The sequence below is a fragment of the Theropithecus gelada genome, chromosome 7b, assembly GCF_003255815.1.
Source record: "Theropithecus gelada isolate Dixy chromosome 7b, Tgel_1.0, whole genome shotgun sequence".
In the NCBI taxonomy this organism is placed as follows: Eukaryota; Metazoa; Chordata; class Mammalia; order Primates; family Cercopithecidae; genus Theropithecus; species Theropithecus gelada.
Window position 1 is genome coordinate 24,663,525 of NC_037675.1, and position 26,607 is coordinate 24,690,131.

At 52.7% G+C, this 26,607-nt stretch overlaps 1 protein-coding gene across 1 annotated transcript; it reads right to left on the bottom strand.

Moving 5' to 3' along the window:
• Positions 1-505: 505 nt before the first annotated feature.
• On the bottom strand, positions 506-26,110 carry MYH6 (myosin heavy chain 6). The gene is made up of 38 exons (XM_025391151.1): positions 26,078-26,110; positions 25,526-25,738; positions 24,125-24,268; positions 23,697-23,853; positions 23,574-23,601; positions 23,197-23,308; positions 22,799-22,891; positions 22,240-22,303; positions 21,879-21,977; positions 21,230-21,333; positions 20,997-21,135; positions 19,214-19,482; positions 18,759-18,929; positions 17,247-17,556; positions 16,149-16,219; positions 15,776-15,863; positions 15,569-15,686; positions 15,299-15,422; positions 14,876-15,012; positions 12,674-12,929; positions 12,272-12,514; positions 11,948-12,124; positions 11,518-11,663; positions 11,168-11,258; positions 8,660-9,049; positions 8,202-8,328; positions 7,996-8,114; positions 7,464-7,660; positions 6,760-6,943; positions 6,358-6,523; positions 6,129-6,253; positions 4,916-5,224; positions 4,522-4,725; positions 3,512-3,637; positions 3,037-3,312; positions 1,816-1,911; positions 1,044-1,178; positions 506-679 (listed from the first exon to the last, which is right to left on the bottom strand). Exons 2-38 carry the CDS (start codon positions 25,724-25,726, stop codon positions 656-658), a joined length of 5,820 nt encoding a protein of 1,939 aa, XP_025246936.1. The 5' UTR covers positions 25,727-25,738; positions 26,078-26,110; the 3' UTR covers positions 506-655.
• Positions 26,111-26,607: the final 497 nt, after the last annotated feature.

Here is a 26,607-nt window from a genome sequence, read left to right on the forward strand (position 1 = left end):
AGTGTTGATTGGCCCCAGAGTCTCAAGATGCCCTCACAGTGAGGTGCTGAATCACAGGGGACAGGGGGAGACCCCTGGGGAAGACAGGGAGGGGGCTCCCTGGGAGTTACTTCCTAGGGACTGACTAGAATGGAATCTCTCCCATCTCCTTTCCCACACCTTAATTCTCAGCCAGCTCTGAGCTTTTTCTGGCATTGGTGAAAAATTCATTTCAGAAAGAAAGGGGGTCCTAGGACACCTTTAATCGTTGCAGCCTCAGGGGTGGGGTAGGTGGAGAGTGGCTTCAACTTCAGCACCAAAATTCTATCTCCTACCATCTAAGACTGGCTCACCATTTTGATGCCATCGTTTTCTCCACTTTTGAAATTTCTCCCTCTCCGCCCTTGTGTGGTTGACTGAGCAGAACTGGGACTCACAGTTGTCCACCTCAGGCAGAACACCTCACTCCTCTGCACGTCGGTCTCTTTCCTTGTGGATATGAGATGCCTTGGCTCTGGCAGCTCTGATACAGGGGCTGGGGGCCGCCTCCCTCCTCTCAGGCCCCCTACTGCCTTGATCCAGGGTGGACAGCTGGCAGGAAGGACAGATGGGCTCAGGCAGAGTTTGGCATTCATATTTATTATAGGTTGGCAAGAGTGAGGTTCCCGAGGCAGTGTCACTCCTCGTCATGCATTTTTTGCTGTAACAAGGATAAGAGGTGTGAGTGGGGAGCTGGCAAGAGGGAGAAGTGTGTGGGGACAAATCCCTGGGGCTTTCAGAGGCCTAAAGGAGATGTCCTTGGGGGGAGAGGCAGGGCCCCAGGGATCTTGTGGTCTCAAGTTAGAGGCACTTGTGATTTAGGGGGATGGAACTGGGGATCTCTGCAGAAGTTCTAGTCAGTGGGGGGCTGTTTTGAGCAGGAGAGTGGATTCTCAGGTTATGTGAGCTGTGGGACCCCCAGAACTGCCTACATATAGGGCAAGCAGTGCCCACTCCGAGGGGCACCCAAATCAGGGGGCATGCTAATGTGGAAGTGACTAGTGAAGCCCAGGGAAGTGACCCACCTTGGCGCCAATGTCTCGGCTCTTGGCTCGAAGTTTGTTGACCTGGGACTCAGCGATGTCTGCCCGCTCCTCTGCCTCATCCAGCTCGTGCTGCACCTTGCGGAACTTGGACAGATTGGTGTTGGCTTGCTCCTCCTGTGGTGGGACAATGGGGATGGGTGAATGAGCTGGAGATGGGCTGTGGGATTCTCAGCCTCTCAACCTGAGGTTCCAGCTCCCTGTCCCTGAGGCACCCATGCCTCATGCATATTCCTGCAACAGCCTTTCCAAGGGTATCCTGCACCTGCCTTGTGCTCTCCTCAAACATGTCCAGCACTCAGAGTCCTTCACGGCCATCCACTGCCCAAGACAAATCCCATGCTGCCTGATCTGGGACCCTTCAGAATCCTGTTTTGCTGCACCTGTCCCTGCGCAGGCATGCTCACCAGCAACTCACATACACCCAGATGTCTTCCCCACTGCCCTGTGCCTAGCTGGGTCCCCTTCCAGGCCCAATTCCACTGCCACCTTCCTGCCTTCAGCTTTGGCTGCCCCATGTCCTGCACTAGCCTTCTGTTGGGTTATGGTGTCTGAATTGTAAGCAGCTTGTAGGTGGTGCCTTTGTTAATTCAGAACACCTGACGGCTCTGAGCATACCAGATGTGTACAATAAATGTTTGAGAGTTACAGCTTATAGCAAACTCTTTGACCAGGCCCCTCTGGGGGAGACATGCATTGGTTCTCACATATAGTAGGTGTGTTGATGAGAAAGGGAAGAAAACTCTGAACTCACCGCCTCCTCGGCCTGGCGCTTGTAGGCCTTGACTTTCAGTTGCAGCTTGTCCACCAGGTCCTGCAGCCGCAGCAGGTTCTTTTTGTCTTCCTCTGTCTGGGGGTGGGAGGGTGAGAGAAGCCAGTTTGGAGGGGGAGCAAATGCAATCACCTTTCCCTCCTCCATCATTTTACTCTTCTCCCTTTGCCTTTGCTGCCCCTCCCTGCAATGGTCCAGGTCAAAGATGTGGTGGGGAAGATTCTCTGACTCCACTGCAGGTCAAAGGGGCAATGCAGGGTTGTCAGTCAAGGATCCACAAAGCAATGAAGGCTGAAGTCTTAAAGGTAGAAGTGGGGGGAGGGGCTCAGAACCTATGGAATTTCCTAATGTGGTAATATAAAAGCACCAGATCTGTTCCAGCTCCAATCTGGTGGCTAAAGCTCCAACCTGGACCTACATAGGTTCTCTTGGCCAGCAGTTCTTGACCAGAAGAGGAATAATGAGGAATGCAGAAAGAAGGGGGTATTATCATAATCCAGATTATTCTACATTGTAATATATTGTACTAGACCAGAATTCAGGCATCGGGATCACTGGCTCCAACATCACTCGATCATTCTTATCTCTTCATCATTATATGTGCCAGGATGCCATTTCTACTTCTGTTCACAAATCACTCTGTGGTTCTGTATCTGTAACCTCTTTCTTGTGCCTCTGGTAGCCATCTATCAAATGGACTGACACCCTCATCTCCTTGGCCTTTTCTTCCCAGGTACGCTGAAAATAACGGGCCAAGGGCACAACTCTGAGCTATGCAAATGGAGGTCTTAAAACATTCTGGGGTCCTCTTTCTCTGTGGCCTTCTCTTTGTGTGCCAGAAGTTCCATGGAAGATTTCCGTGTCTTTTCCCCTCGCCTGACTCTTAACCCCACAGCTGAAGGTGGAAAGATTCTTTGGACTGTTCTGAAGTCTTCATGGTAGCACTTTGAGTTATTTTTAAAAAAAAAAAAACAAAACCTGGGGAAAGGCTAGTTAGAAGAGTTTTCAGGAAGTAGAAGTAGATTCTTCATTTGCTGGAAAAACTCATAGGCTCAAGTCAAACTGACTGCACAGCGTGAGAAGAAGGTTAAATCTACCAACAGCATCTCAAGGAGGAGGTAACAGGAGCCCTGTGTGGGTGGGGCAGCGGGGCCAGAGAAGCCACTTCCACATGTACTCCTGGCCCCTGGCCCCCTGCCGCACCTGGTAGGTGAGCTCCTTGATGCGCCGCTCGCTCTTCCTCATGCCCTTCACCGACTCTGAGTTGCGCTTCTGCTCGGCCTCCAGCTCACCCTCCAGCTCCCGCACTCGCGCTTCCAGCTTCTGCAGCTGCTTCTTGCCGCCCTTGAGGGCGATCTGCTCCGCCTCGTCCAGCCGGTGCTGCAGGTCCTTAATAGTCTGCTCCATGTTCTTCTTCATGCGCTCCAGGTGGGCGCTGGTGTCCTGCTCCTTCTTCAGCTCCTCTGCCATCATGGCGGCCTGTGTGCAGGAGAGAGGTGGCAAGGAACACGGGCCCAGGGCCGGGGCTTTTGCCCCCAAAGGATCTTTCTCCCATCAGGCCCTCAAACCCTCAGAACTGCAGAGTTGGCTTGGTGTTACAGCACAGCGGCCTGGCCTGGCCTGAACCCAGGGCCTTGTTTGTGTCTTTAGAGGAGGCAGAAGGTGGGCGGTCACTTACATCCGTGATGGCCTTCTTGGCCTTCTCCTCGGCATTCCTGCACTCCTGTACTGCCTCCTCCACTTCCGACTGGAGTTGGGTCAGGTCCGACTCCATCTTCTTCTTCTGGTTGATGAGGCTGGTGTTCTAGACATGGAGAGAGAAAAATGATCAAATATATACTGCACTTTGTTACCGATTTCATACCCTTTCTCCAGAGAGAATTAAAGGTGGTCATTTTTTAAAATAACAACAAGCCTGCTTTTAGACTATTCCTTGTTTTGTACCTGCTTTCCCTTTTCCTATGAAAGTGGATACATTCTAGACATTATATCTAAGATTACTAAATTCTGAAAAAAGACTTCAAATAGCAAAAGGTCTGCAGTAATACCCTGGAGCTCTTTAGAAACATGTTTTTGTAGGAGCATGCCAATATTCCAAGGAAAATGGAAACAACTTTCTACCGGGACAATATTCCAGAGATGTTTACAGCTATACCAAGAATGTAGTGGGGTAAGGAAGAGGGGATGAGGTAAGCGAATGATGTCATTCTCACATATACTAAAGAACAAGACTCCACAGGGCACTGTAAAAGGTGGGCACAAAGTCTCATTGCAGAGTATAACTGAAAACAGTGTGGGTGGGTGGGACTGCAGAAAAATGGTGTTCTATCCAGCTTGGTTTGCAAGAGATGCAGTTATGCTTCTTTAAACTCCCAAACTCTCATCTTTACAGAACAAGCTGGAGGCTGTCCTTTAGTTCAAGAATATCAAATAACAGGATACGTTCCACTACTCCCAGATTTGTGACTTTGGCAGGTATCAGCAATCAATCATGACACTCTTAGCTTCTAAGCAGTGATGGTTTTCTCAATACAATGGTTCTGCAGCCACCACAGATGAGAGTTGGCCTAAGAGAGGAAATGATTTCTGACCCTGGCTAGATGTGCTCACTTAGAACATCTGGCTTTTCTAGATGTCCTGGGCTCTGCACTCGGCAGGTTTCCACAAGGTGGCTCCTGACCCTCTCACCTGGGAATGCAGCAGCTGCACCCGCTCGCTGGTCTCAATCAGCTCCTGCTCTGCCAGCTTCCGAGACCGCTCTGTCTGCTCCACCATGGCACGCAGCTCCTCCAGCTCAGCCTGCAGCAGGTTGTTGCGCCGCTCCACGATGGCGATGTTCTCCTTTAGATCGTCGTTGGCGCGGACCGCGTCATCCAGCTGGATCTGGGTGTCCTGAGAATCACGAGAGTGGGCATGAGCGGGGAGCCAGCCTTGATGCCCTTCACTGAGGGTGCCTGTCAGAGGTCCCTGCAGTAACCTAGGGGCAGGAGGAATCTGGTGCCTGTGTTGAGACACCACTGCTTCTTCAGGCCATGTGGAGGCCAGTCCCCTCTGGGTGAGGGGACGTCCTGTCCCCGTGTACCTTCAGCAAGCTCTGCAAGCTCTTGACTTGCTTCTGGGCCTCGACGGCCATGCGGTTGGCATGGCTGAGCTGGATCTCCATCTCATTGAGGTCTCCTTCCATCTTCTTCTTCACCCTCAGGGCCTCGTTGCGGCTGCGTGTCTCTGCGTCCAGGGAAGTCTGCAGCGAGTCCACCACCCGCTGGTGATTGCGCTTGGCCTGTTCCATCTCCTCGTCCTTCTCTGCCAGCTTCCGCTCGATCTCTGCCTTGATCTGGTTGAACTCTAGCTGGGCCCGGAGGATCTTGCCCTCCTCGTGCTCCAGGGAGGCCTGGGAAGCGGTGGGGCGAGGGCGGGCAGACAGGGCACAGGGCAGGGTTGGGAGAGAGGATGAGAAGATACAGGGTGTCAGCCAGGACTATGGCCCAGAGAAGAAGAGCTGAGAAGAGATGGGGAGGTGGGATCTGCATTCATGCCCCCCATGGTGCTATTGGGGAGAAAGTGCTGGACTCCCTGGGCTTCCTCTGTCAAGGAAAGGGTCTGGACTTCACAATTGCCAGACCCTCCGGCACTAACACTGCGTAAATTCCCTACCTGTCTAAAGTATTATAGAAAAGAGAGAAATTTTTATAACCACAAATTCAAAATTTTATATTTGTTTTCCAGGTCCCTCACCCTTTCCTGAGAAAAGTTAGAAGCCCAGAAAACTCAGGGCTATTCTCAGGTGCATAAAAATGAAGAGTAACAATAGCTAATATATATTAAGTGCTTAAATGTGTTACCTCACTTAATCTTTATAATAATCATGTGTAAAATTGTATGAGGTATGTGCAATTAATTCCATTTTACAGATGAGAAAACTGAGGCAGAGAGTGATTAAAGATTTTGCCCAATGACACAGTGAAAGTCCTCAAGCTGTGTTCCAACTCAGGCCTGTTTGACTCTGGAGCCCACACTCCTACCCACTGTTTAAGTGGTTATTATCATGGCCAGATTCCAACTTTTAAAACCTGGTAAGAAACAAAACCTTTGGCGTCTAATCAGACTGACATTTTCCTTTGTGCAGACCTTGGCTTTGGAGGTAGTAATGGTTAGTGAATAGTGGGTAGATAACGTTGAACAAAGAATATGGAATGAATAGATTTTGTCTTGGGTTCAGGGTCACCTACAGGTGAGGGAGATGTGGGAGACAGTGGCAGACCAGGGTTGGGGTGCTGGGAGCTCTCGGCCCTCACCTCCGCCTCCTCCAGGGCTGACTGCAGCTCCAGCTTCTCGACCTCCAGCTGTTTGCGGACCTTCTCCAGCTCATGCACATTCTTTCCTCCTTCTCCTAGCTGCTCAGTAAGGTCCGAGATTTCCTCTGGGGACCAGAGGGCCAGAAAGCTCAAAGCCTGTGTTCCCCCTGCCCCCTCATGGCCCTCCCTCCCACCAGCTCATCTCTGGCCTCTTGGACCCCCAGCACACCCTGAAGGTTCTTGTTCTCCCTCTTGAAGGTCTCCAGGTGCTCCAGGGACTCCTCATAGGCGTTCTTGAGCTTAAAGAGCTCTGTGCTGAGGGAGCGAGCCTCCTTCTGTGAGGACTCCAGCTCCGACTGTGACTCCTCATACTTCTGCTTCCACTCGGCCAGGATCTGCCCGGGGACAAGGCTCACTCTTCAGCCCCCCAGCCTTAGCCCCCCAGCCCTCCTGCTTCCCAGTGCCCCAGCCCCCAGCCTCAGCCCCATGTCCAAGATCTGTCCCTGGCCCCGAGCCTGGGCTCAGCCCTGCCCTCCTCCCCAGCCTCCAAGGAGGATGGCTCTGGCCTCGCACTGAACCCCTCACGCCCCCTTGCCCTGCATGCTGGCTGCAGCCCTCACCCAGGGCCCACCTTGTCGAAGTTCCTCTGCTTCTTGTCCAGGGCTGCAGCAGCAGCATTGGAGCGCTCCACGTCCACCATCAGGTCCTCAATCTCATTCTGTAGCCGGTGCTTGGTCTTCTCTAGCGAGGAGCACTTGGCATTAACAGCCTCCACGGCCTCCTCGGCATCCTGCAGCCGCTGGGCCAGCTTCTTTCTGCCCAGGTGAGGGTGGAGGGTGTGTGTGTGACTCTACTGGGCAACAGTGGAGCCTTGGGTGGACCTCCTCCCACCCCCTCCCTGTATCTCCTTGAGACACCGTAAGTCCAGCCTAGCAGGAGCTGAGCCTGCTCGTGCCTGGAACAGAGTCCGCCAGCCTGTGCTGCCCAGGCATCCTCCCTACCTGCAGTGGCATGTGGGCGTCAGTGCCCCCTGCCCTCGCCCCCCACACAGGCTGATCGACGGTAGCTCCTCTGACCAACAAGCTTTTTGCTCGTCTTATACGTGAGCATCAGGTATAACCCGGGCCAAAAGCTCGCCTGTCACAGGAAGCGGGTCAGGGCCAGCCAGAGTTCACAGAGTATAGAGTTCAGGCTTTCTTCCAAGCACTTCTGTTGCCCTCTGAGTTCCTCCTGTCTCTTCCACTTCCTTCCCATGACCACTCTGCCGGTCCCCACCCCAGGTCCTCTCACCCCTTCCTCTCTGGGAGTCAGGTTAAGGGGGTATCTGGAGCTCACTTGGCTTCCTCGAGCTCCTCGGTCCGCTGAATGGCATCCGTCTCATACTTGGTCCTCCACTGGGCCACCTCTGAGTTGGCCTTGGACAGGACGCGCTGCAGCTCAGCCTTGGCCTCCGTCTCCTCCTCGTATTGCTCCCGCAGCAGGTCACAGTCATGCCGGGCCGACTGCAGTGCATGGGCCAGGGCGTTCTTTGCCTGGGGAGGGGTGGGCACCAGGAGGTGGGAGGGACTCCCTGTGCCCCATTCTCTAGATTCTCTTCTTGTCTAGTACTTCAACCAAGCCCAGCCTTATTCACCATGTGGGCTGATATGAAACCTCACTGTCTGAGGAGTTTTCCAGTCTGCTCACCCCATTCCCTTAAGAATAAGGAAAGATGCATTCAATGACGTTTAGCTGCAGGGCAGAACCTAGACTGGAGGGTCTTTCCCTTGCAGAGGACTCGCTCCAGCTCCAGGCTCCATTTCTGGCATTGAGGTGAATTGCTCCAGGGCTGCCGTCAAGCCTGCCCACCCTCCCCACTGGGCCTCACCTTGCCCTCCTCCTCCAGCTGCCTTTTGAGATCCTCCATTTGTTGGGTATAGGAGAGCTTCCCCCGGGTCAGCTGCGAGATTAGCGCCTCCTTTTCCTCTAGCTGCCGGGCCAACTCTCCTGGAGGTGAAATGAGAGGGGCTTGTGGGCCATTCCACAAGTTATGTCCTGCTGTAGGCAGGTGCAGGGCTGGTTAGAGGCACCCACCATTCTCAGTCTGCAGCTTGGCTCGCTGGGTGGTGAAGTCGTTCAGGGAGCGTTGGGCCTCTTCTAGCTTCACGCGGTACTCGCTGGCCTGGTCCTCCAGCGTCCGAGAAACTTTCTCCAGGTTTGCCTTCAGGAAGCAAGACAGGAAAGGTGAGTGTGGGAGGGGCTGAGTTGACCAGAGGAAGGAAGAGAGGGTCAGAGATGGGGAACGCCAGAGGGCAGGAAGGAGACACAGAAGGTGTGGGAGGGTGCAGTCTGAAGAGGTACTTGAATTAAAGAAAGGAGGAACATGAAGAGATAGGGAGAGGAGAGCCAGAGAGGGGCAGGAGAGAGAGGAAGAGAGACTAAAGGGTGATGAAGGGAATGAGAATGACAAGGGAGATGTTGGACAGAGAGAAGGCGTGGGGGAGGTGCCCCTGTGCAGGGGAGAGGGAGAGGGGAGGCCGAGCAGAGCCTGCCTTGGCCTTGATGATCTGCTCCATGTTGGAGGTCACGTCATCCAGCTCCAGCTTGAACTCGCTCTTCTCCTTCTCCAGCTTCTGCTTCACCCGCTGCAGGTTGTCGATCTGCTCGCCCAGCTCTGCCACGCTGTCGGCGTGCTTCTTGCGCAGGGCGGCGGCCGTGGCCTCGTGCTGCAGCGTGGCCTCCTCCAGGTCCCGCCGCATCTTCTGGAACTCGGCTTCGCGCTTCTTGTTCATCTCGATCTGCACGGACGTGGCCCCGCCGGCCTCTTCCAGTCGCTCGCTGATCTCCTCCAGCTCCCGGGACAGGTCTGAGCGCAGCTTCTCCACCTTGGCCCTGGCAGTGCGCTCCGCCTCCAGCTCCTCCTCCAGCTCCTCGATGCGCGCCTGGGTCAGACACAAAGGGCTCAGACCCACTGCCTGGACCCCTCCACTGGAATCCCCCCGGCTCTAAAAGGCTACCAGGAACTCACGTCCCTCTCAAGCAGTGGTTCTCAACCAGGGGCAATTTTGTGCCCCAGGGAATGGTTGGCAATGTCTGATTGTCATGACTTGGTAGGGCTTGCTACTGGCATCTAGAGGGGAGAGGCCAGGGATGCTGCTGAACATCCTATAATGCATAGGCCATCAATAGCAATTTGGTTGAAGCTCCCGAGGGCATCTCAGACCCAGTCTGAGCATCTACAGCCCCGAATCCTGAGAATCTGTGTTTGAAGGGGAATCCTAGGATCCTGTGAGATCAAGAAGTTCAGAGTCCCCAGATTCACTAGGCTGTGTTCCGCTGTCCATAAGGCAGGAAATTGAGTGCTTGTATTTTACAAATATTTGTGACAATATGCCTCAAAACAATCAAATACCTTTGCAATTCTCTAAGTTAACCACAAAGTCCAATCAACCATATTCCTTGCTCTCCCAGGCTTGCTGTGTTTATGCCCAGGGCTGGGTTTCAAGATGATTGCTCCCTTCCAGGCCAGGAAAGTGCTAGCAGGGTACTCTCCTCTTCACCTCATCTCCTCATCCTCTTTAAATGCCCTTACCTCACTTTTCTGACCTTAGCCTTGGTCCTGGCTAAATTGGGAGAATGTCCTATCCACCATTTTGATCTGTTGTCTGGTTAGCCAGGAGCAAAACGGGGGTTCAGTGGGAATCCCTTCACCTGGGGTTATGGACAGCTTTAAAGGACTGTCCATGGATGAGTCCTAGGAGCAGCAGAGAGGACCACCATGCCTCTGCTCCCAGGATGGAGAAGGTGAGACTTCTGAGCAAGATCTTGGGGATGAAGGAGGAGCCATAGCCTAGTGCCAAGACCTGATGAGATTAACAGGACTGTTATTCTGAGTCCAAGAGGCCAAAGAAGTTGCCCAGACCTAGGGTAGAAGAACTTGAGGATGGCCCGACATTCTAGCTAAAACACAGAAGGGGCATCCAAGAAGATGGGAGGGCAAATTACTAATGAAGGTGGGCCAATCCCTATGCAGCCCCAGAGGAGTGGAATTATGTTCATACATTACTTGCAGCCTGGGCCATGGGCCTCAAGTGCAGAGGGGAGACTACCTCTATCTACCAGCCACAGTCTGCCCCAAAGTGAGAGGACAAGGTCCTGCCCCAGTAGTTGAGTTCCTGTTGCCCTTGGGGTCACTATGTCAAGTCCTGGCCATGTAGCTTCTGTAGCTCTAAAATGGGGATGACAGTGGACTTCAAGGCTCTTCTGACAAACCTGATGCTAAAAGCATATTGAGGTTTGAGGTTCATTAAAGCTAAGGGAGACTATGGCTGTTCACTTAATCTTGACCTGCAGAGGAATGAGAAGGCCATGGAGAAGACAAAACAATGCCTTCTTAGGCTAGTGGTTGGCTGACTTCTCTAAATTGGGCTATATTAATATGATACCTGTATAGAATTTCCCAGTTGACAAAGTGGTTTCAAATACATTATCCCCTCTGGTCCTGTGTGGTAGGTATTATCAGTGTCATTTTACAGGTGAGAAGAGAATCTGAGGATCAGGGAGGGTAAGTGACTTGCTCAAGGTTGTAGGAATTGGCTCTTGTCATGAGTGCCCTATGGGGACTCAGCCTGGGTTAGTGACTGGGTTAGTATCAGGAAGAATGTGAACAGAGCAGCTCACAGGAAGGTGCTCCTTGAAGCTTTTTTTTTTTTTTTTTCACCTCACATTCAGAGGGCAGAACTACCAGAGGAAGGGTTAGAGGAGAATAGAGCTCTATCATTTGTCTTAGAGTAGAAAGTTCCTGAGGCAGAGCAGATCTCAAAAGGAGAAGCCCTTTAGTAGGTATGAGTCTCCCTTCTCAAACAGTTTTGCTAACACAATGTATTCTTGCTCTACAGAGGAAGGCTAGTGCTCCTGAGTGCCTGTAAGTCAGGGATGGTTGGATCTATGAGGCTGCCTGGAGTTCCAGATATTGTGTAGAACCCTAAGCAGCTGCTGCAGCCTCAGTCACCTCAGGGCTATTGAGCTCCCACTTTCCTGCACTGGGGAAAAAAAGTCACCTGATTTTCCTTCAGTTTCTTCTGTAGCTGAAGGGCCAGTGCCTGCTCATCCTCAATCTTACTGTTCTGCTGATTAATGTCAAACTCCTTCCTGCAGGAGAAGGGTGGGGGTGGGGGAGTGACAAATAACCTTCCTTCCTCCGGCACTCATTGTCTTCTTGGCCTTAGTACACCAAAATCAGCACCTCCCCCTACCCAGGCCAGCCCAGAGAGTGGAGGAAGAGGGCTGTGATTGACCTCATTCCCATTGTGCCCAAAGCAACAGTGGGCAATGGAGGTGCAGCACCCTGCATTCTATCTACCAGGTCAGACACCTCCGTTAGCCCCTCCTGGCCACCATAGTGTCCTACTTCTTGAGCTTTTCTTCCAGCTGCAGTTTATCATTTTCCAGGTCCATGATGCTCTCCTGTGTCAGCTTCAGGTCGCCCTCCAGTTTCCGCTTCGCTCGCTCCAGGTCCATGCGCACCTTCTTCTCTTGCTCCAGGGATCCCTCCAACTGATGAAGAGAAGAAAATAAGCAAAGTGTGGAAAACATGACATCCACAGTGTATGCTCTTTTGCCTCCTTCTAAACTTGAAGTCCAGTGGGATTGGAAGTCAAACCAGTAGAGAAATCTTGCAAACACAAAGGATTCAGAGACCTACTCTAGTGAGGAACTACAGAGAGTGAAAAAGCTCCAAGGGCCATAGAAGTCAATTCTAGGGATCAGGACTTTCTGGGCCATTGGTGTTGCCTGCAAAATCTTGCTCTGAGAGCAGGAGCATGGTTATTACTACTCACGTCATCCACCTGCTGCTCCAGCTTGACCTTAGACTTGGACAGGCTGTTGACCTTGTCCTCCTCAACCTGAAGGTCATCCAGGGCCTGCTGATGGGCCTCTTGTAGAGCTTTCTTCTCCTTGGTCAGCTTAGCAATGATCTCATCTAGCCCAGCCATCTCCTCTGTTAGGTTCTTCACCTGCCGACCAAAAACCCATCCCCTTTAGGGTCAAAGATCACCAGCCTGGAGACATCTATGGGGACTTCCACGCCAAGGACCAGGACCACACTCTAGTCTGGGAGTCTTGAGGAGACCTGGGCTGAAGCCAGAGGGAGCTGCCCTCACCTTGTTCTCTGTTGCATGCTTCTCCTTCTCCACCTTGGCCAGTGTCAGCTCCAGGTCATCAATGTCCTTCTTGAGTTCCGAGCACTCATCTTCCAGCTTGCGCTTCTTGGCAGTGAGCTCCGCGTTCATCTCCTCCTCGTCCTCCAGTCTCTCATTCATCTCCTTCACTTTGGCCTCCAGCTGAATCTTGTTTTTGATCAGCTGGTCGCAGCGCTCCTCAGCATCATTGAGGTTGTCTTGTTCCTGGGAGAAGAGAACAGGGAGGAAGCTGATGGTTAAAGAGAGGAGACCTAGGGTCTTAAAAAGAGCTGGCACTCCTAGACTCCCAGTACCTTGTTGTGAGATGGGCTATAATCTAGGGGAGGGGAGGCGAGGGCTGAAGAGATAATCATGTGGCCTCACCGCCTGCACTTGGAGCTGCAGGTCGTTCTTCTCCTGCAGCAGGGACACCATCTTCTCCTCCAGCTCCTTGCGGCGAGCCTCGGACTTCTCCAGCGTCTCTTTGATGCGCCCGAACTCTTCCTTCATGGTGGCCATCTCCTTCTCTGTCTCTGCGCTCTTCAGCAGCGGCTTGATCTTGAAGTAGAGCTTCATCCAGGGCCAATTCTTGACACCCATGAAGGCCCGAATGTTCCACTGGATTACCAGCAGGGCATCCCTGACAAGGAAGTGTGGAGGCAGGGTGGGGCACTATGAAAGAGAGCTTCCCAATCATGGGCCCTACTAAGCAAGTTCGTAGGCATGTAGACTTCCTTCCTGTGCACACCCCCCTCCAACATCACTACACTGAACATGGAGTTGCCTGATAAATATTTATTAATCAATTTGATGAAAGGGCAGTTTATATCCTCCCAGCTAGGATATTAGTGGTAATGGAAACTACCACTTATAGAATGTCTTCTCTGTTCAGTTTTTCGATTCTCATAAGAACTTCAAATATGTTAAAAATTATGTAGGGGTTTACGTATAAGAATGTCTATAATAAGTATGTAAGTTATGAAGCATGAAAGCAAAATGACTATCCATGAACCTACCACCCAACCAAGAGCTGAAATGTTACCAACCATTAATCTACCTGTGCATTCCTTCCTACACCCCTGCTACCCCACGAGGAGCAGCCGCTGCTTTGAATCTTATTCTTCCTTTCCTTGCTTTTTCGAAAATTGTTTTAACCGCATATGTATGTATCTTTATTTTAATTTAATTTAATTTATTTTGGGATGGAGTTTCACTCTTGTCGCCCAGGCTGGAGTGCAATGGCACAATCTTGGCTCACTGCAACCTCCGCCATCTAGGTTCAAGCAATTCTCCTGCCTCAGCTCCTCAGTAGCTGGAATTACAGGTGTCTGCCACCATGCCCAGCTAATTTTTGTAATTTTAGTAGAGACGGGGTTTCACCACGTTGGCCAGGCTGGTCTCTAACTCTTGACCTCAGGTGATCCGCCTGCCTTAGCCTCCCAAAGTGCTGGGGTTACAGGCGTAAGCCACTGTGCCGAGCCGTATGTATATATCTTTAAACAGTGAATGGCTGGTTTTGATTATTTATGAGCTTTATAAAAATTACATCATACTGTGTGTATCCTTCCAAGATTTGCCTTTATTTACTAACAATATGCGTAATGTTCAAACATATTGTACCATGTAGTTGGAGTTCACTTCTTTTCACTGTTTTATAATGTTCCGCTGAATGACTGTAATACTATTTACCCATTCACCTGTGGATGGAAATTCAAGTTGTTTTAAGATCTTTGCTATTATGACCAATGCTGCTAAAAAGATTATTTTTCATGTCATGGTGTACATGTATAAGAGTTTCTCTTTAGGAATGTACTCAGGAGTGGAATGGAGAAGTATGCAGCTGTTCAACTTTAAAAGATAGTGATGGCCGGACGCGGTGGCTCAAGCCTGTAATCCCAGCACTTTGGGAGGCCGAGACGGGCGGATCACGAGGTCAGGAGATCGAGACCATCCTGGCTAACACAGTGAAACCCCGTCTCTACTAAAAAAATACAAAAAAATAGCCGGGCGAGGTGGCGGGCGCCTGTAGTCCCAGCTACTCAGGAGGCTGAGGCAGGAGAATGGCACAAACCCGGGAGGCGGAGCTTGCAGTGAGCTGAGATCCGGCCACTGCACTCCAGCCTGGGCGACAGAGCGAGACTCTGTCTCAAAAAAAAAAAAAAAAAAAAAGATAGTGATAAACAGTTTTTCTAGGAAGTTGCACTGATTTACACATCTGTAAGCAGTGGATCAGGCTTCTTAATTTTTGTCAGTCTAGTGATTTTTAAAACTTTTTAAGATTATTTTTTCTTTCATTTTATTATTATCTACTTGTTTCTTTCATTTTTTAAAATTTGTAGACCATCTGAGCAAGCAAAGTCTAGTGTTTTAAAATGGTATTTCATTGGTGTCTTAATTTGCATTTTACTATAGAAAATTTTCTTAAAAAAAGAAGAAGAGGAATTTGCAATGAGATTCGAAGTGGTAAAGTAACTTTCCCAGGCCAGATGGTAGGTCTGAACCCAGGTCTCCTGACCCACACCTAGTTGACATTGCAGATATGCCTCTATATCTCTAGTGCATGCCTCCCTTTTCCTGCTGTCTCACCTGCGTTCCACTATCTTCTTGAACTCAATGCGCATGAGCTGGCCCCGGGCTTGGGCCTGCATACGTGTGATGATGCGGCTCAGTCTCTCATCCCGCATCTCCTCCAGCAGCCCCAGCAGCCCTGCCTTGAAGAACACCTGCAGGCAAGGGGTAGATGCAACAGGCCGCAGCCTCAGAGGGGAGTATCCAGGGTGGAAGAAGAGGGTGGAAGACCCTGCATGAGCTCCCAGGTGACCCATCACCCTATGCCTTCTAGAAGTGAGAGTAAAAATTAGACAAACAAGACTGGAGTGAAGCCTGGGTTTCAGCCCTTGATAAGGTTGATAAGGAAGCCAGAATTAGGGTTCTGCCTCCTAAACTCCTCTCTGCTCCACTCAACACGGCCACCTGCCCTGCAACCACCCAGTGGGGCTCTAGACTCACCTTGGTGTGGCCAAACTTGTACTGGTTGTGGTCAATGTCCAGGGAGCTGAGCAGCTTCTCTGATCCCTTCCTGCTGTCAATGAACTGTCCCTCAGGGATGGCCGCTGGGTTCAGGATGCGATACCTGAGGAAGGAAGTGCCCAGAGTCACCCATGCTCTGCAGTGATCTGCTCTGCCCACAGAATTCCAGGGCCACCTGCAGCCTCCCATTCCCACCAGAGTAGCCCTGGCTTCCCTGTTCTCTGAGCTCTGGGGCGCCCTCATACCCACCTCTGCCGGAAATCCCCGTAGAGGATGCGGTTGGGGAAGCCCTTCCTGCAGATGCGAATGCCCTCCAGCACGCCATTGCAGCGCAGCTGGTGCATAACCAAAGGATTGTCCATCACCCCTGTGGCAGGAGGGAAGGGAAAAGGGTCAGCCTTAGGGTAAAGTGGATGGCAGCTGTCCTCCCCAGACTAAGGCCTTCTCCTGGCTCACCTGGAGCCTTCCGCTCATTGGGGATGATGCAACGCACAAAGTGAGGATGGGTGGTCCTCAGGTTAGTCATCAGCTTGTTCAGATTTTCCTGGAGGCAGATGAAGGTGGGGAGTTAGGAGCCACAAGGACCATCTCTTAGGCCCTTAAACCCTGGTTCCCAGACACTCTTCACCAGAATCATCAAAGGGACAGGGGCTGGCACATAATTTATGATGTGAGTTTAGGCTTGTGTGGAACCTACACACCAAAAAATGACTACGTAACTCTAGCTTCTTTCCTCATTAAACTCAAGCATCAGAATAGGTGATGCAGCCAGAAGACTCTGGGCTGGGCCATTCCACCAAGTGTCCTGGCACCCCTGGGCCCTTCTTACCCGGTGGAGAGCTGACACCGTCTGGAAGGATGAGCCCTTTTTCTTGCCTCCTTTGCTTTTACCACTCTCCCCTAAATAACGAGAGGAGGAATAATGAACAGGAGCTGGAAAATAGAGGAACCCTTGAGCAGAGGCAGAGCTCTGCTGCTAGCTTGGTAGCTCTGAGACTTTGGGTAAGGAATTCTCCAAGATTCAGTTTACCATGAGGATAACAGTAACAACTTCCCAAAGTTGTAAAGAGGATTAGATAAGACCACGCCTCTGGGGCAGCTCACTGGTGCTTGCCCATAGTAGGCACTGACATACATCAGTGCCCTTAGCCCTCCCTCTTCTAGACTTGCCCTTCCTTCTTATATCTTTCCACATTCTACTTTTCTTCTTCTTCTTTTTTTTTTTTTTTTTTTTTGAGACAGAGTCTCACTCTGTTGCCCACACTGGAGTACAGTGGCATAATCTTGGCTCACTGCAACCTCTGCTGCCTGGGTTCAAGTAGCTCTCCTGCCTCAGCCTCCCGAGTGACTGGGACTACAGACATGCGCCACCACACCAGGCTAATTTTTGTATTTTTAGTAGATAGGAGTTTTCACCATGTTGACCAGACTGGTCTCGAACTCCTGACCTTGTGATCCACCTGCCTCGGCCTCCCAAAGTGCTAGGATTACAGGCATGAGCCACTGCACCTAGCCTCTACTTTTCTTCTTACAATTTATCTTCTTCATTTCAAGCCACATCGTTTCTCTTCCTTTTCTGAACTGGAGGCTCCTTTGTTCAGTGTCCTCTCAATGTTTGTTGAGAACTCCCTCATGCATCGCTCCCTGCTGGGCACGGTACAGGGATGCATGCGCCACCCTCACTGACTTCCAGTTACTCCCAATCTTGATGAAACATGAGACAGCTATATCAACACCCATAACACAAAGCAGAGAACGGCAAGTGCTACAGAAGCCCAGATGGACGGTGGTGAGGTGAGCCAGGAGGTGGCTTGACTCATGGGCTGCCCTGTGCCTGCCTCTGGAGTCATGTGCTTTGAAGCATCAGGACCCTGGCCCTTTGTGCCTTCAGAAGTCCCCTGGCCCAGCGCAAGGGCTGCCCACTTACCAATATCGGCAGATGCATAGGAGGAGAAGAGAGTGGCCATAAGCTTGAGGGAGGACTTCTGGTACAGGGCCACAACAGTCTCGTTGAGAGGATCCTTGTTTTTTTCCAGCCAGCCCAGGATGTTATAGTCCACGGTGCCGGCGTAATGGATCAGGGAGAAATGGGCTTCCTGCTTCCCCTTGATGTTGCGTGGCTTCTGGAAATTGTTGGACTTGCCTAAGTGGTTGTCGTACAGCTTGGCCTTGAAGGTCATGTCGGTGGCCTTGGGGAACATGCACTCCTCCTCCAGGATGGACATGATGCCCATGGGCTGAGGGCAGGGTGAAGAGGCAGAGAGAAAATCACTGAGCACGCTCCCAGGCTTCCACAGTCCCACACCCTGACAGGAAAAGGACTCTAGAGCCAGTAGCACTGGCCTGCTGAAGGGGGGCTGTGCTGGTACCTCTTAGCCCAAAATAGGAATCCAATATTCCTGGAATTAAAAGAGCCCCTTCCTCCCTCTTTCTGCCCAGTGGATACAACAAAGAGCCATGCACTCCTAATCACCCTCTGCAAGGCCCACAGTGCCTCACAGCACAGCCTCTTCTCTCTGATGGCTCATTGCCCCAGAGGCAGGAGGGCAGGGACAGATGTGTGTCAAAGGCACTGGGCCAGGCTCTGTCTATATGACACCAGTAGCAATTCTTCAAGGGTTAGATAGAAGGATCCAGGTTCTTCACCATACTCTGCACTTCCGAAAACGTGGTGGTTCTTGACTTTTCTTGGGGGCAGGAATCCTTTTAAGAATTTGTTAAAACTAAAAACTGTCTCTCCAGAAAAACACATGTACACACAAACACACATACACACACACATGCACACACATGTATGAATGTACACATGCTTTTGTCACACACAGTTTTATGGGATTCTGAGGGCTCTGAAAGATGAGAACTCTGGTTAAGAATCTGGATAATGACTCAAAATATGTGGGGAAGCTCCCATTTTCTGAAGGCCGTGGCTGGGCTGGGTGTGGATCAGACACTCCTGGCTCTGGCCTGTGCTGACAAAGAGCAGAGGTTTCCTGAGAGCAAGTCAGACCTGGGCCACAGGGCCTTCCGCCTGTGGCCTTGTCTCTTCTCAGGAATGCCCATAGGCAAGAGAGCTGGAGACTAGCTTATTTCTCAACCAACAGGAAGGTGGTGGGAGGCAAACATCTCTAATTTCAGCCTAGGATCTTTCCATGAATGACGCTTGTCATGGGCAGAGGGGCCAGGGGCCTCTCCTTCACCACATCTCACTCTTAAGACACTGAGGGGACCACCACACAGGGACATAAAGTGCAAGCTCCTGGAAAAGGAAGAACGGAGCGGGGATCATCCTGTTCATGCCCATGACTTCACAGTGGGGAGAAGCTGGGCCTGGAGAAAGGCCTGGGATTCTTGGGACTCTAGTTTCTTGTGTGTAGAAGTGACTCGGCCGCCACTTTGGATGGTAGAGGAGGGAACATAGGTGGTGAGGCCAAGAAGGCACCTTCTCGATGAGGTCGATACAGGCCTGCAGGTCCATGCCAAAGTCAATGAATGTCCACTCGATGCCCTCCTTCTTGTACTCCTCCTGCTCCAGCACGAACATGTGGTGGTTGAAGAACTGCTGCAGCTTCTCATTGGTGAAGTTGATGCAGAGCTGCTCAAAGCTGTTGAACTGCAGGGGGCGTGAGGGGTGGGAGCAGTCAGGAAGTGGGTGTGAGTGGCCATTGGGGCTGTGCTCGTGCACTGTGCCTGAGCCCAGCAGGGCGTGGCTTGTCCCCTCCATGTCAGGGCAGTGGAGGAGGGCTTCCCCTGAAGACAGGGACAATGACTGCCTCTGTCACCACACAGTCCCCACTGCCTTCTCATGTCTGGTCCACAGCTGGCTCTCAGCAAATGACTGTTGAATGTGGGAGCCAGCGAGTGATTGTTCTCCCCCTCCCAGGGGTCCCAACTCACATCAAAGATCTCGAAGCCAGCGATGTCCAGGACTCCTATGAAGTACTGGCGTGGCTGCTTGGTCTCCAGGGTGGCGTTGATGCGTGTCACCATCCAGTTGAACATCTTCTCGTACACTGCCTTGGCCAGTGCCCCGATGGAGTAGTACACCTGCTGCACGCTCTGCCCCTTGGTGACGTACTCGTTGCCCACTTTCACCCGAGGGTGGCACAGCCCTTTGAGCAGGTCAGCTGAGTTCAGTCCCATGAGGTAGGCCGACTTGTCAGCATCTTGATGAGAGGGAAAGGAGTAAGTGAGCACTTTCTTTCTTTCTTTTTTTTTTTTCTTTTTTAAGATAGAGTCTTGCTCTGTCACCCAGGCTGGAGTGCAGTGGCACGATCTTGGCTCACTACAGCCTCCACCTCTTGGGTTCAAGCAATTCTCCTGCCTCAGCCTCCTGAGTAGCTGGGACTACAGATGTGAGCCACCACGCCAGGCTAATTTTTGTATTGGTAGTAGAGACAGAGTTTCACCATGTTGCCCAGGCTGGTCTCAAACTCCTGACCTCAAGTGATCTGCCCACCTTGCCCTCGAAAAGTGCTGGGATTACAGGCATGAGCCACTGCACCTGGCCTGAGTGAGCATTTTCAATGAGTAAGCCTCCTTCTCTGTCCTGGGGCCAAGACTTTAGGAAGCATCAGGTCCAATTTCTTCTCCTTAAAGAGGAAGAAATCAAGGCCTGGAAGAGCACAGGGCTTGCTGTGGCTGCTCAACCAATGTGTGCCTGAGTCAGGCTGAAGCCCAGGCCCCCTTATGGTCTCTTGCCACAGCTGGCTCTTCTCAGCTCTCTCTCTACATCTCTGGCATCTCTGGGCCAGGTCTTTCGCAAGCACTGCTGTGGGCATATCCCCACCTTCACTGTGTCCCTCACCTCTCCAGGGCAGGGATGTGGCTGAGGGGCTAGATGTCCTCTGCTCCCTGTCTCCTTCGTTCTCTACCCCAATGTTTAGCCCTGGACTGGCCATGCTGTCCTCTCCATCCACATGTTACCGAATCTGACTGGCTGGGAGATCAAGACCCCCAAGAGTATATCAGACAGCACCACACTCCCACCCCCAGCCTTCCAAATGTGCCACCTAACATGGGGATTTCTCTATTTAGAGGAGTTATTTGGTGTAATTTCAAGAATGTTGTAATAACTGTTGGTATGTTATCATGAACCTCAGGTTGACATTTTGATCTGGGCAGACTTGGAGACGGGTCCCTGAAGGTAGGAAGGAATGTTCTTGGGCACCTGTCTAACACTGTTTGCACCTTCACATTTTCTCAAAGGACCTCACAGTAGCCACCAGAGGAGTAAGTAAAGATCGTTGATCCATTTCACTGAGGAGGAAACTGATGCACGAATGCCCTAGGCTGTGTCCTGACCCCTGGCCCACTGCTTCCCAAATAGAACATGGTATGAGCCCACCAGGGGCTTACCCAAGGGCTGAGGAGCAAAGGCCCTGCATTAGTGATGGTGATGTGCAGAGCTCAGGGGGGCTGTGCTTCCTGGGGCTGGGCGAGTCTTGGGCATGGAGGAAAAATCCCCACCTCAGTTCTGGTGAGTGCAGGAGGTTGAGGAATTGGTGGAATTATGGTGGACTTTCTGTCTGCCCACCTCTCCCACGTCCCTGTCCCTCACCATCCCTCAACACACCCCGCTGCCCCACAAGCCTCAGATTCTCTAGGATCTGAGTCCCTCGGAGAGCCTGGTCAGCACCTCCGGCCTTCCCAGTGCTGCCTGCCTGCCTGCCCCTCCCACCTTCAGTGCCATCTGGCTCCGCCTGCTCCTCCCGCTGCTTCTGCTTGAACTTCATGTTCCCGTAGTGCATGATGGCTCCCGTCAGCTTGTAGACGCCAGCTTTCTCCTCTGAAGTGAAGCCCAGCACGTCAAAGGCGCTCTGGGACAGAGCGAAAAGCAAAGAGAGGGGTTGGAGTGGTGGCCCCAGGAGCTCCTAGGGCCCCTTGAACAGCTGCAGCAGCCCCCTCACTCACATCAGTGGCCATGAGCTCCTCAGAGTCATCAATGGAGGCCACGGACACCTCTCCCTGAGACACGAAGGCATAGTCGTAGGGGTTGTTGGTGACCAGCAGCATGTCTGCACCAGGCAAGGGGCGGGGCAGGGGCAAGGGGGCAGGCGGAGGGCAGGGAAGAGGCAGGGAGAGTTGGGAAAGGGAGGGAGGGGGCAAGGAGGGGTAAGGGATGGGGAGAATGGAGGAGGGGAGGACAGGGAGCAGGGAGAGAAGAGAAGTCAGCCAGGACCAAGAGTGAACCCAGAGGAAGTGAAAGGATAGAAGAGGGGCCCTGGCAGGGGCTCCAATAACAAGGAGGAGGGAGGGTGGCAGGGGAGTGACACATGGGAGATGGGGAGGCAAATAAAGAGAAGGCAAAGACAAGCCGAGGGAGGAGTGGAGAGAAGGGTGGAGAAGGAGTGAGGTGTGTGACTGCACAGGGAGGCGAGAGGAGATGCAGGTGATCTTGGGCGGGAAGGGAGATAGAACTGGCGGAGTGAGCAGAGGGAGGAGGGAAGTGAGCAGCAAGATGGGGGCACAGTGGGGAGCAGGAGGGCCCTGCCCTGCACACAGCTGGCTTTGGGGAGGGCAGCAGGGACAGCAGTGGGTGGGGGGTGGCAGGCAGGCTCACCCAGCAACTCCGGCTTCTTGTTGGACAGAATCTGGTAGAAGATGTGGTAGTTTCTCTCAGCTTTCAGCTGGAAGATCACCCGGGACTTCTCCAGCAGGTCTGAGGTAGGTGGAGGGGAAGAAGGCAGGTGAGGAAAGAAAGAGAGTAGAGCCAGAAGAAGGTGGCCATGGGGGCAGGGGTTACCCACAGTATGATGAAGAGGGCCTGGCGAGAAGATGTGGCTTAAACAAAAAGGATTCTAAAGCCCAGAGGCAAATGCAGACAAAGACAGGAGATGGCAGGAATGATGAGACTGGCCACCGGGCAGGGAGAGAAGGCAGAGGGGGACCTGGAGGGTGGCAGCCTCCCTGTTGGTACTCACAGGTCTCTATGTCCGCAGAAGCCAGCTTTCCAGTGGCCCCAAAGTGGATCCTAATGAATTTCCCCTGGGGGACGAATGGGACAGAGTAAGGGAACTGGTGGGAAGGACAGAATGAAATCCTAGACCTCTATTCAGCCCAGAAGTCCTGGATGGTTCTGGAAATGTAAACAACCTCTTTGGTGTCTCAGTTGAGTATAAGCGAAGCCGGGCAGAGGATGCCACCCTCACACAATGTGCAGGGACCTCCTAGTGGAACCTCGGCCCAGAGGGGAATGCACATGGAATGCCACCTGCTCGTACCCCTCATATGATCTCACCTAATCCTCCCAGTATTAGGTTTCACAGGTGAAGGAACTAGGGCTCAGAGAGGTGTGAGGACTTGCTGAGCAAGTGGAAAGTCAGGCCTTTGGCTTCAAAGCCTAAGCTCTCTTCCCACCAACATGTGCATGTTGATATCACAAAGCCAGATACAGTACAATCAACTGGGTGTGGCAAAACAGCACCCCTTTTTTCTTGTCAAGGATGGATGAGGCCAATGGGAGTGGTCAAAGGCACTCACGAAGCGGGAGGAGTTGTCGTTCCGGACAGTCTTGGCGTTGCCGAAGGCCTCCAGAGCGGGGTTGGCCTGGATGATCTGGTCCTCCAGGGTGCCCTATGAAAGGAACAGAACTACAAGGGTTCATCCTCCATCCACCTCCAGGCAGTTGTGAGAAGGCCGGGAGGCTGCCTTGGCCCTGAGGAATGGATGTTGGGGGCTGGGTGAACCTCTGGTGGGTCTGCAACTCCGTAGGATCCTACCCAGACCTCAGGGAGAGTGTCGCCTGTCAGGAAGGTCTTCCACACTGGGCTGACCATCAGAAGTCCAGTTCAGTGTGGCTGTCCCCACCACGTCACAGGTAACTCGGGTCAGCCTGCCCCCCCACCCCTGTTCTGCCGAGCCTGTGGCCCCCATGGCACCTTGTTTGCATTGGCATTGTCCTTCTTGCCACGGTCACCTATGGCTGCAATGCTGGCAAAGTACTGGATGACACGCTTGGTGTTCACAGTCTTCCCCGCCCCGGATTCTCCCCTGGGGGCCACAGGAACCAATCAAAACTCAGAATTCCTACTGTTCTCCATACAGCATGCTTCCCTTCCCAGCCTGGCCATCAGAGCCCAGCACTCGGCAGGATATGCCTGTCATGGTTCATTGCTCTGGCACCCCTCTAATGAGAGCTCAGTGCCCCATGCTCCCTGCAATCCCAGCCTTAAACCTCTCCTCCCAGCTAAACCGCAGGCATCAGCCTGTATGCCCCCAGCTGAGTCCCTTCTGTGGGAGGATGGCACTTGCTCACGTGATGAGGATGGACTGGTTCTCCCGATCTGGAAGAAAAAAGAGGAGAAGCAATGGGGTGAGGGCTGAGGGTCTGGGTGGGTGTCCGGGAGGAGGGGCAGAGGCCAGGGGCCACCAGGCTCACCCGTCAGCATGTACTGATAGGCGTTGTCAGAGATGGAGAAGATGTGGGGCGGGGCCTCACTCCTCTTCTTGCCCCGGTAGGCGGCCACCACCTCAGCATTGTACACTGGCAGCCACTTGTAGGGGTTGACGGTGACACAGAAGAGGCCCGAGTAGGTCTGGAGCAGGAGACAAGGCTGGTCATGAGGTTGGTAGGGACAACCTGGGACAGGTGGTGGTGGCAGCCAGGCAAGTCCCTGTTCACTTCAGCTGGCTCTGCTCCTCCTGTGACTGACTAGGGGTGGAGTGGGGAAGGGGACTTGGGTCCCTTGGGAGAGTCCTCCCCCTTTCCTTGGGAGAGTCCTCCCCCTTTCCTTGGGAGAGCCTCCCTGGCTTATTTTGGCCTCCGTGCAGGGCAGGAAGTCTCTGCAGTGTGCAGGAGCCACTCACATATATCATCCAGGCTGCGTAGCGCTCCTTGAGGTTGAAAAGCACCGCGGGCTCGTGCAGGAAGGTCAGCATGGCCATGTCCTCGATCTTGTCGAACTTGGGTGGGTTCTGCTGCAACACCTGGTCCTCCTTCACAGTCACCGTCTGGAGGGGGCACATAGGCGGGAGAATGGGTGACTACACTCCCTCCGGGACCCTTGCCGGCATTGCCCACTGACCTCTTCCCAGGACACAGGCCATGACTTAGCCTTGCTCCACTTGCTCTGACCAGTGCCCCAGCCCCTACCCTGTATGTCCCCCGGGACACTTTCCCCAGATAATGTCCCTTCCCACTGTATCTCCCATCCTAGAGACTGTCCTAGGATACCTTTCTCTTGCCAGATGCCCAGACCATCCTGGGGACACCCTGTGCCCCTGACCATCACTCTTCAGTCCCTATGTTCCAAGGATCTTGGGGCAAACCTGGAGACTGGCAGCTCTCAGATGTGTGCACACCTTATGCTGACCCCAAGGCTGTCTCCCACGGGCAGTGCTCTAGAGTATCTGTTGCTCAGGGCAAACCTTCACCCCTGCTGGAAAAGCAGTTCACCCATCTACTCCACACTCCCCATCCATCACTGTTGGTGTGGTTTGATTGGCAGCAGTTTGCCATGCTCTGATGTCACTAGATCCTGCCAATAGGTATTCCAGCGTTTTTTATAGTGGAGAAATCCGTGGCTCTAAATGACTAAATGATTTGCCTGCACAGTGACTAGCGGATGGCAGAGCTGGGATCAGAGTCAAAAGCCCCAGGGGATTGTGGCCTGTTATTCTACACTTTAATGGGTTGTAACATTCAGTCAACAAGTTCATGAGACACACAGTCCTGAGCCACAGCTGGTAACCAGGGGTGATTCTCTTGGCTGGCATGAGCAAACCAGGGACCAGCAGCTTCTGAGTACCAGTCAAGGATGGAGTGCTCAGTTCAAAAGTTTCTGATCTTTGTGTTCATCTGGGTCTAAGAATTTACTCTTGATTTGGGTGAACAGAATTTGAGAAAGTGGACCCACAGAGGAAACTGAGGCACAGGGAAGAGGGATACAAGTGCAAGAAGGGGGCATCATTTAATGCTGTGTTTGTGTCCTCTTTATGTACAAGACACCTTTGAGATGAACACTGAGGTCCTTCTCCCTCAGCATCCTCTCTGGCGAGGGGCACATGGCCCTGGGTGGCACCTGTTGCACCTGCTTAGGTCAATTTGAGAGAGATCAGATTCTGGGCTCCTCAAAGAAGCATGTCCTGGCATCCCCACTGGCCTTGGTTTTTCTCCAGCCCTCTCAGCTCCCACTGCAAGTGGCTCCACCTCTGCATCTTCTTCCCCAGACCTCCTTCCCTTCCGCCCTGGCGCCATGCCCCACTCACCTTCCCATTCTCGGTTTCAGCAGTGACCTTGCCCCCTTCCCGGGACACAATCTTGGCTTTGACAAACTCTTCCTTGTCGTCTGGCACGAAGCACTCAGTGCGAATGTCAAAGGGCCGGGTCTGGGCCTCTAGACGCTCCTTCTCTGACTTGCGGAGGTACTGGGCCGCTGCCCCAAAGTCAGCCATCTGGGCATCAGTCATCTTGGTGCTCCCCTGGGTCAGAGACAGGAGGGCTGTGTTACTCCTGAGGGGGCCCAGGCTCCAGCGAGTGACTTTGTGCTCTGCAGCCCCCCTCCCTGCACCCGCTCCTCTCCTCCACCCTGGGAGAGGCACCTGCTGTTGCACCCTCCCCGACTCAGGGCTCTGCTTCTCTTGCTCTCTGAGGTGACGCTGAAGGACAATCTCTGTAAGGGGTTTGCCTGGGGTGGCATTGGCTGGAGTTTGCTGAGGGGTGACGCTGAGTGCTTGGGACAGCAGAACCCTGGTGCAGCAATCTGGCTCTCAGGAGAAGCGTGCCCTGCTCTCTGCAGAGAAAATGGGAGCAGTTCTCACCTGGTTATCCCTTCACGGAGAATCCTGAAGAATCTGAACCGTGGGTGGAGCGAGGAACCACAGAGGTAGAGCTGGGCAGAAAGAACAGATGAGGAGACTGAAGAACAACAGAGGCAGGCCAACCGGGGGTGGAGGCAGCCCCAGAGCACAGACAGGCAGGACAGACCAGGGAGTCAGAAAGAGAAAGACGCAGAGGCAGAAAAGAAAGGGCACCGAGTCAGTACTAGTGTGAGGGACCGGGTGTGGAAACAGGGTTAGAAGCAGAGAGGCAGGGATGTGAGAACACATGCCAAGAAGGAAGGGCAAGGGAGAGAGACAAAGAAGCACGATTGTGACAAGTGTCAATGAAGACCAAGAGGCAAGATAAAACCAGGATCAAGGGAAGGAAGCCATCCAAAGGAGGAAGGAAGATGGAAAGATGGGAACAACATGTAGGAGACACAGAATGATGCAGAGAAAGAAATGGAGAGTCAGAGAAGAAAAGAGGTTTCTGGGTTTCCTGTGGAACCCCCTTGTGTCAGGGGGAACTT

What these genes read in the sequence shown, in the direction of transcription:
- MYH6 (XM_025391151.1), bottom strand. Translation starts at nt 25,726, where the DNA reads ATGACTGATGCCCAGATGGCTGACTTTGGGGCAGCGGCCCAGTACCTC. An exon ending in CTGGAAGAAAAGCTCAAGAA is followed by an intron (nt 11,259 to 11,517) that starts GTAGGACACTAT and finishes CTTCTCCTGCAG; the next exon opens with GAAGGAGTTTGACATTAATC. An exon ending in AGAAACTGAAGGAAAATCAG is followed by an intron (nt 9,050 to 11,167) that starts GTGACTTTTTTT and finishes TGTCTGACCCAG; the next exon opens with GCGCGCATCGAGGAGCTGGA.